Source organism: Arachis ipaensis, chromosome B10 (genome assembly GCF_000816755.2).
Source record: "Arachis ipaensis cultivar K30076 chromosome B10, Araip1.1, whole genome shotgun sequence".
Classification (NCBI taxonomy): Eukaryota; Viridiplantae; Streptophyta; class Magnoliopsida; order Fabales; family Fabaceae; genus Arachis; species Arachis ipaensis.
The window spans coordinates 131,135,596-131,145,632 of record NC_029794.2 but is presented as its reverse complement, the minus strand read 5'-3'; the positions used below and the strand labels follow the sequence as shown (position 1 = coordinate 131,145,632).

The window sequence follows — 10,037 nt, the reverse complement described above, 5'->3', positions numbered from 1 at the left end:
TGTTGCCTAATTTGTCTTCAATTCTATTTTTAAGTAGTAGTTGTGTTTATATATCCAAATAATTAACATGTACGTATACGTTCATGTTAATAATCAAACTAATAATTATTGTTGCTAATGGGTATAGGTGTTGTTAAAAGTACAAAGGAGAAGATTGAGGCTATATATATGACGGACCCCATCATTATAATATAGGGACAAATTAATGTACCATAAACTTTTGAGGAGTGTATCTCTTTTTTTCTGATATATAAGATTCGTATACTGAAGCAAATAATATCCTGCGCTATATGCTCTATGCACGAAACATAGATATACAATGGAGTAATGTTACATGTACACTAAAATCAGTCTATCAGTATAAAATATATGTTAAAATATAAATATATATTGAAAATAAATTAAACCACACATATATTTATACACAAATACATTGATAACTAATTTTAATAATTAATTTTAGTGTACAAATAACATTTTTACATACAATGCAAATCATTCATTTCTCCAAGCAAGCTAGCTAGCGGGTTCATGCAAATTGAATTCAACAATAATAGTAATAATAATTATGGTCATAATAAATCTAGTTTTAAACTAGCTATTTATTAGATAGAATTTTTGAAAAATATTAGAGATTATTAGAATTTATTATTTTTAGTCATTATTTAATTATCAATTCAATTTTTTTAGTCTAATTCTTTTAATCTAATAATCTAACAACATACTTTATTTCATATTTTTAAATACTTAATTATTTTCTAATATTACTCATTTTTTTTCTCTTGGACGTATTTTTTTTTGTAATGAGGTCGTGAAATTCAATGTTGTTAATTAAAAGTATAGAAAAAAACAACAAAGTCGGCAGGAAGTAGAATTTGCAGGCTATAGACTACAATAATAATTGAAATTTTTGGATCGGATTTACATATTAATATATTCTCTAATAACACATTTAATTAACCCTTTGATTACTATATATATAATATACTTTGAGGTTGAAGCCTCATCATCAAAACTAAACCTAGCCACAACTATAATAATCACGATGATACTAATTCATAAGTCACACACTATGATTGCATCATTTGTTTCAACACTACTACTACTTATTGTGGGAGTAGTGAATTCATATCCGGAAGGCGATAAGATAAGCAGTTTGCCAGGCCAGCCACGTGTCACATTTCAGCAATATGCTGGCTACATTACTGTCGATGATAACCATGATAGAGCTTTGTTTTATTATTTTGTTGAAGCTGAATCAAACCCTGCTTCCAAGCCACTAGTTCTTTGGTTGAATGGAGGTATATATCTAATTAAGAGTGATTTAATTTAGTATATTAAAAAGAACAAAAATATATTATTCGCACACTAAAATCAGCCTGAAATATATTTATGTATAAATATATGTGTGGTTTAATCTATTTTTAATGTATATTTGGTGTACTCGCAATGTAATCGTAAAAAAAAAGAATGAATGATTTTTTTAATGGCCAATTCTATAGTGCTTATGAATTAGTGCCTAAATTTTGTCTAACTTATTTTTTTTGTAGTAAATTTTGATTTTTTAAAATTATTTATTTTTATATATTTTAAATTAAATATTAATTATTAACCTTTTTTAACAAGTAAGTACCACTTTTTAGACACCAGAACATTCACTTTTTTTAATAATATGGACATTAAATTTAAAGAGGACTAATAAGCTATTATTGTTTTGACATTTTAAAGGGCCTGGTTGTTCTTCGGTTGGAGTTGGAGCTTTTGTTGAGAATGGTCCTTTCAGACCCGGTGACAACAATATTCTTCTAAAAAATGATTATAGTTGGAATAAAGGTAATTCATAAATTGATAAAAACAACAATTTAGTCGTCGCAAATTAATTTTATTATGGAGGCATCGTTAGTGTAGGACGCAGATATGGAGAGTAGGGAAGCTTTACCAGGCTGTGGTGTCAGGAACACAGTAATCGGATCCTGCGAGTTGCTGATGGGAACTCGGACCCTCCGATTTCCTGTAAATTAAAAAAAAAAATTCCTCTCAAACAGAAATCGGACCCAGCGACTAGTATAACGAAATAAAAATAAAAAAAAACCAACAAAAAAAACGGACCTTCCGTTTTGATGAAGACATATCGCACAGTCCAATTTCTCCCATGTGAATTTTGTATACAAGCAAAACGGACCCTCCGATTTGTTTACAAAATTTTCAAAACAAAGAACTCGGAGGGTCCGATTTCTTCTTTCCCATAATTCGGTGTAGTACCCCACATTCCATAACCCGGCACAACACCTGCCCCTCTTCCATAACCAAAAAAATTAGCCTTTAGTCGTCATGTGTAACATTGGTTATATATTAATTATGTTAATAATGTTATTTTCTTTTTATATTATCATATTACAGAGGCAAACATGCTATATTTGGAATCACCAGCTGGAGTTGGTTTCTCATACTCTAGCAATAAATCTTTCTATGACTTGGTTACAGATGAGATAACAGGTTCATTAATTAATTTGATACCACATTTAATTTCATTATGCATTATAGCGTTCTGTTCTAGATTTTTGCTGATTAGCCAAAAATAATTAATACGAGAATTAATAAATATTAAATTTTTTGGTACAGCAAGGGATAATCTTATATTCTTAGAGCGCTGGTTTGCTAAATTTCCTGAGTATGCAAAAAACGAGTTCTTCATTACTGGGGAGAGCTATGCAGGTCACTATGTTCCACAACTTGCATTTCTTCTTATTCAATCCAACACCACCTTCAATGTTAATCTTAAGGGAATAGCGGTGAGCACGTACTGTCACGTCATTAAAAATAACTAATTTTAAAATATACTATGGTGGAAACTCATGTGCAATCGACTTCACGTGAAGTTGATAGATGAGAGCAGTTAGATATGATTTGATTGATTTGACTAAATTTTCATAAAATGGTTCTCAGTTATCAACTTTACGTGAAGTCAACTGCAACTGAGTTTTCACCATATACTATTTAAAGATATGAATCTGATTAGATGTATATGCAGTTAGGGAATCCTCTGCTGGATTTTAATGTTGACCTGAATTCGGAAGCGGATTATTTATGGTCTCATGGGCTAATATCTGATTCGACATACGAACTATACAATACAATATGCAACTCTTCTCAATATATGAGAGAATCTATAGATAGAAAGATTAGTGCTGATTGTGCAAGAGTAAATAATGTATCGTCCACCGAGATATCCGATTATGTTGATCAATATGATGTCACTCTTGATGTTTGTTTGTCACCAGCCAAACAACAAGTTTATATGCTCACAAATCAAATGGTAGGTAATTTCTGACCGTGGTTTAATCTATTATGTCCTCATCATTTAATTTAAATTTGTTTGTTTAATTTGTTGTTCCACCACTATATATAGCATGCTACACAAAATATAGATGTTTGTGTGGGAGATAAATTAGTGGTATACTTAAATAGGAAAGATGTGCAACAAGCACTCCATGCTAAACTTGTTGGAGTTACCAAATGGTCAACTTGCAGCACGTAAGTTCAATAAATTGTGAGCATTTCTTTTTTGAATTACTAGCTATGTTTATATTTGTGAATTTAAGTTCAATAAATTGTGAGCATTTTATATGTTACAGGGTTCTGAATTATGACTATCATAATCTAGAAATACCAACACTTCCTCTTCTAGGTACATTCGTTGAGTTGGGTATTCGGGTTCTCGTATACAGGTATAGGTAACATACGTTGTTATTTAGTACGTAGCTTCTCACACGAGTCATGGTTCACGTATATAAATCTTTGCTTTGTGCAGTGGAGACCAAGATTCAGTGATCCCATTAATTGGGTCAAGATTTCTGGTGAATGCATTAGCCAAAGAAATTGGACTCAATACAACAGTGCCCTATGGAGTCTGGTTTGAGGGAAAACAGGTTAATTAATATAATGATATTTTTATTCAACAAGAATGTAATTTCACTGAAACTTTATTATATTAATTATAGGTAGCGGGATGGACACAAGAATATGGCAAGATATTATCATATGCGACGATTAGAGGAGCATCTCATGAAGCTCCATTCTCTCAACCAGCCAGATCTTTAGTGCTACTTCAAGCATTTCTTCAAGGAAAACCACTTTCCAATAATATATGAGCAGAGATGAATAACGCACCCCTTACTATTATTTTTTTTAATCAGATATGGATGAATAATATATACTTCAAATAATGCTCTTTTTTTCTTTTAGGTGAGCTTCATATCTGCCATAAGTATGTAATCTCAAAATCTAACTTCGATAAAGAATTGAAATTGCGTCTTACATTAGGTCGTGGTTGTAATATTAAATCTCAACAAAATAAAAGTTAGTTTTGGTTTCTTTTGTTTCCATTGTTATAATGTTTTATGTTTAATTATGCACCTCATATTAAAATACAAAATATACATAAAAAATAAATTAAATAAAGGGTAATGTTAAATAACCAATAACTTTTTTGAACATGAACAACCACTAATAAAATAAAAACACACTACACCTTCAAATTAACCACCCAAATCTTAATATCAGAATAACCATCTACACATCTAGTAAAATAAACATTCGATATATCTATTGTTCACATTATTGTTCACATTATTCACCAATGTTATTGGTTACCTATACTTTTCTATAAATAAATTATGTGCTAGTCTTAAGAATAGAGTGGTCCAATACAAAGTGAGCAGAACAACGTATATAAGAACATAGTTTTGGGTTAACGATACAAAACTGTTATTATCCTTTCTTTGTGATCTAGAGTTTGAACCCCAAGTAAGAAGTGAGAAAGAAAATAATAACAAAACCATGATGAGAAAAAAACTGGTATTAGCAAGATACATGAAACCCGGTTCTATGGTGACATTTTGCACTTTGTAGATAGGAAATCCTCTCCTCGACTTTAAAACTGACTTGAACTCTAGTTGTGAGTTTTATGGTCATGGACAGATCCAAGTTCAGCATATGAAATCTACACCAGTCTGTAACTATACTAAAATAAGAAAGGAGACACAAGATAGACGTTTGTGCTGAAGACGAAACAATGGATATACTTAAATAGGAAGGAGGTGCAAGAAGCTCTCCATGCTAAGCTTGTTGGTGTGTCCCTGAATAATCAACTTGTAGCGAGTAAGTGTTTTCTTTAATTGTAATTCTACACATCAAACTTAAGAATTTAAGAATTTACATGCGACTATAAAATATACTCTTGTGTTCATTTAGCTTGTCACCCTTGTATTACAGAGTTACAATTATGACTATCATGATCAGGATTCATACCAAAATAAAATATACATTGCAATCAAAAATTCAAAATATACCTCAGAAAGAGCATTACTGGGTACCGATTCTGAATGTGAAGTTAACACTAGACCGAACCAAATTGTAAAGAAAATCCTATGAGCAATACTATGATAATAGAATTCAATATTATGCCTGATTCTTCTTTACTCACACTTCAGAATCAAGAATTCTGGTGCATTGGATCACCATATATATAACTCGATGATTTTCATTTCCAATTGATTAAGTCTGATTCCAATATATGAGATACCAATGAAAGGAAAATGCTTAAGCAAGCAAACACAATGCATTAAAAAAGAGTTTCCCCATTTGTTGCAGAAAAATGGCTTGTTCCAACAGCAGACAACATACATTAAAAATGATGATAACAGAAAGAAACAGGTCAAATTAAGCAGAACAAGAATTGGTACAAATCAATCATGCAGCGTCCCCAGTATGTCTTCATCTCTGTAAAGATGATACCTACACAAAACAAACGCGATTAACATATAATATTGAACATGTACATGTAAACAAATGATTACGATTACGATTACGTACTGTTTATCAGCAAGGTTGACCTCAGTTCCACCGTATTCAGGCAAAAGCACAGTGTCGCCTTCTTTAACAGAAACCGGAATTAGATTCCCTTCCTTGCTACGAATGCCAGGCCCAATCGCAACTACTTTTCCAGAATTCAGCTATGAAAGTAACACACACATGCCATTTAGTTACTAACCACATCAATAAACCATGACGGAAAACAAGGAACTCAAATTCAACTACTAACCTTGGTGGATTTCTCCGGCAACAAGATGCCGGCGTTCGTTTTCGATGGGGGAACGATCTTCTCCACCAGAACCCGATTCAACAACGGAACCAGCCGCTTCGCCATTTCTCTCTCTCTCTCTCGCCTTCTAGAGAATTCTGAATCTCAGGTTCTTTGTTCGCCTCAGTTTGGGTTTTTATTTCCCATGTTAGGGTTTTACAGAGGGTTTAATACAACGGGTTCTAGAATCTTCTCTTTACATCTCGTCTCTTCTATTTCCCTTTCTCTACAAAATTAATATTTAATTCAAGTTTCATTTTATTGAATAATTTTGTTGTTTATGTATTTTAATTTAAGAAGGTTTTCCTAAAGGTAAGATTGGATAGTCTTCAATCCTAAACATTATATTACACATTTACATACATATGTAAAGGTTTTATCTATTATTTGGTTAATCCGGATGTAACATATTAAAAGATAACGTTTTTAGCCACTTAATATGTTTAGATATTATATCAAATTTGGAATCGAAAAAAAAAGAAAGAAAACTGGGCTGGACTTTTTCCATGAGAGATCAAACTAGGCCTAGTTAAATGCCAAATAAGCCCAAATGAGATCCAGACCACAACAAATGAGTAAGCAAAAAAAATAGACAAGTTCTATCAGGGCCCATTTTTTCAAACCTCGCCAATAAGTTTTGTTAAAAGAGATAAAAACTCAAGTGCAAAAACAAAAGAGGTAAAAGCCTATGATTAGTGATCCCAACAACAATAAAAGCCCGTTATGCTATCTATGATTTTCCTTTCAAGAGAAAAACTCAAAATAGCCTCGACAATTACCTCGAAAGACAACCATGTCCTTAACAAAAAAAAACTCCAATCCGTCCCTGACAATTACCTCGAAAGGACAACGAGACTCCTGTGCCAAAAAAAATTCAATGTTGTTTTTTTTTTTTCTTGGAGGACTCGTCCTTTCGATATAATTGTCAAGGTATTCACTCTTTTTTTTTTAAAGAGAGAAAAAGAGATTATGACCAGGACGAGCAGTTGTGGCTTCAGAAATCAAGAGCTAATTGAAATAGAGATGGGGATAGAAACACTAGGTATTACCATATGAAAATTATTATTCGAAGAAGGAGAAACAAAATTCTGAGCCTCAAAAATGAGGAAAGTGTTTGGAAAGAAGAGCAGAACAATCTTAAAGAAATGGCTGCCACTTATTTTAGTAATCTCTTTAAATAAGATAAAATTTAAAGAAAGAGATGTCAATGCACCAAAACTTTTTTTTCCTGTTATTGAAGAGAGAGTCATGGGGGGGACCAGAGTTACTGATGCAGAAGAGATTAGAAAAGCTTTCTTTGATATCGGTGCCTACAAAGCTACTGGGGTGGATGACATTCCTGTTGCTCTATCATCATAATTGGGATATTGTTCACAAGGAGGTCGTAGAGATGATCATCAATATCTGGAGAAACACTAAGAATGTGAAGTTGATAAATGAAACCATGCTTGTTCTCATCCTCAAAGTGGACAGACCAGAATTCTTGAATCAGCTTCGGCCTATTTTTCTTTGCAATGTCATGTATAAGGGTCTTTCAAAAAATATGGTTACTAGATTGAAACTTTTTCTCAAAGATAGAATTTTTCCTTTTCAATTTAGTTTCGTACCGAGTAGAAACATTCATGATAACATTGTGATTGTTAAAGAAATGGTTCATTCTATGAAAAAAAATCAAGGGAGCAGGAGATTTATGTCTATAAAAATTGATTTAATAAAAGTCTATGATAGAATCAGCTGGAGTTTCATTCATGATTCTCTTTTAGAGTTTGGAATTCCGGATCAATTGTGCACTTGTATTATGAATTGCATATCTTCTCCCAGCTTCACTGTGTCGTGGAATGGCAAAGAAGCCAATCTTTCAACCCTTCTCGTGGTATCAGGCAAGGGGATCTGCTATCCCCTTACCTTTTCGTTATTTGTATGGACCAATTGACACATCTTATTATGGAGGGAGTTGATAATGGGAGCTGGAATCCGATGAGAGCTGGGAGAAATGGACCTCAAATCTCTCATCTCATGTTCGCTGATGACTTGATCTTGTTTGTTGAGGCCTCTTCGGAGTAGTTAGATAGCATTCAGACTGTGCGCAATAGATTTTGCAAGACTTATGGTCATGCGGTGAATAATGAAAAAACCAATATTTAATTCTCCAAGAATGTCCCTTTTCGAACTAGACAAGATGTTGCTAATAGAAGTGGTTGGGCGGTATCTTGGGGCAATTATCCAAGGAACCAAAATTAGTAAGAACCATTTCAATCACATCAAAAATAGTATTAGTGCCAAACTTTAGGGGTGAAAAACTGGTTGTTTATCTACGGCAGGTAGAGTCACATTGATGCAGGCTGTAATGGGAGCTATGACTATTTATCCAATGTAGCATCTAATGGTTCTTAAGAGTATCTGTAAATTCATAGAAAAAAAATCCAGAAAGATTTCATTTGGGGAGACACGGCTACAACAAAAAAACGCATTTGATTAGATGGGAGAAAATTTGTACTCCTAAAAATCAGGGTGGTTTAGGATTCAGAAAGCTCAACAAAGTGAACGAAGAGGGTAAAACATCATCAACAATCCGCAAGACCTTTGGATCCAAGTTATGCTTAGGAAGTATGGTAGAGGTTGTTCGATTTCAAAGAGTGTTCATACGTATAGTGGAGACTCGCATCTTTAAAAAAGTATTGTTAACATTTGGCCAAAACTTTTGATGAATACTAGTCATATTATTGGGAATGGTAAAAAAATCAACTTCTGAAAAGAGGATTGGATTGCACCAGGTTCAAAACTCATTAACCTGACATCTCTGATACTTATGTCAGGTGAGGAGAATTGTAAACTAAAAGAGTATATTTGCAACGATGGAACCTGGAATATTAACATGATGGACAATTTATTCCTTAACCATACTATAAATAGAATCAACTCCATTAATCCCCCCAGACATTATGAAGGAAAGGATACTCTTTTCTAGAAACCAAACTCTCATGGTGAATTTACCATCAAGTACGCTTGCCAAACTCTTACTAATAATGATCCCCTTTCCTCTCTAATGTGGAAGAAAATTTGGAAGTGGAATGGCATCCCAAGAGCCAAACAAATCAAGTTGCAGATGGACTAGCTAATATGATTTTGGATTGTGATCAAGAATTTATTTTGCTGGATCATTCTCCTCCTGATTTTTTTTCTGGTTTGGTGTAGTTTTTTTATATTCTAGGCCTTTGGACCTCCACGGGACAAAAAAAAAACAAAGAAAAAGAGATTAGGGAAAAAAAAAAGTGTCAAAATGTATGTCCTCATGTGTGGAACGATGTTAATTATAAGTTCATCCTAAATAATAAAAGAAAGCATGCTTAAAATTCTGTTAATAATGATTATGTAATTTCAACAAGTGAACAAAAAGTGCAAGTGGAATAAATCAGACAGGTTGGCTATGATAATGGTTGTTGATTTGACCACCCTAAACCTAGCTAGTTTTTGTTAATGTATCAGTTCTCATCATACCATCCTGGTCCTGGTCTCAATAATCATATCGATTCATATATTAATGCATGGTTGTTGCATTATTTTGCAGTTAGATCGAGTATACAGTGCTCTACTACTATTTCTAAAAACGTCCACATATTATATAATCTTGTTAGAATGACCCATTTTTCTTATTCTTTAAAAAAAATGTATATATGTTATATGTGCGTAATACATAAAAAGTCTTAACCATGTTCTATTAATACTTCAAGTTAGCATGTATATATGCATTGTTGATGACTACCACATCTTAATTAATTTAAAATTTTTTTTGGATAGACCACCAAAAAATACAATCGAATTATTTTAGGATTGACAAAAATATTTTTAAATTTTATTATTAACAAAAATATCTTTAAATAATTTAAAAATGTTC

The 10,037-nt window shown here is 32.6% G+C and overlaps 2 protein-coding genes across 2 annotated transcripts; one reads left to right on the top strand and one right to left on the bottom strand.

Annotated features, from left to right (window-relative positions):
- On the top strand, nucleotides 979-5,688 carry LOC107621314 (serine carboxypeptidase-like 45). Its single transcript, XM_016323343.2, has 9 exons — nucleotides 979-1,301; nucleotides 1,729-1,833; nucleotides 2,401-2,496; nucleotides 2,623-2,792; nucleotides 3,032-3,316; nucleotides 3,410-3,534; nucleotides 3,636-3,728; nucleotides 3,812-3,929; nucleotides 4,002-5,688. The coding sequence occupies exons 1-9, from the start codon at nucleotides 1,046-1,048 to the stop codon at nucleotides 4,149-4,151; spliced, it is 1,398 nt and encodes a 465-aa protein (XP_016178829.2). The 5' UTR covers nucleotides 979-1,045; the 3' UTR covers nucleotides 4,152-5,688.
- On the bottom strand, nucleotides 5,525-6,362 carry LOC107624265 (10 kDa chaperonin, mitochondrial). The gene is made up of 3 exons (XM_016326753.2): nucleotides 6,104-6,362; nucleotides 5,875-6,014; nucleotides 5,525-5,796 (listed from the first exon to the last, which is right to left on the bottom strand). The coding sequence occupies exons 1-3, from the start codon at nucleotides 6,206-6,208 to the stop codon at nucleotides 5,748-5,750; spliced, it is 294 nt and encodes a 97-aa protein (XP_016182239.1). The 5' UTR covers nucleotides 6,209-6,362; the 3' UTR covers nucleotides 5,525-5,747.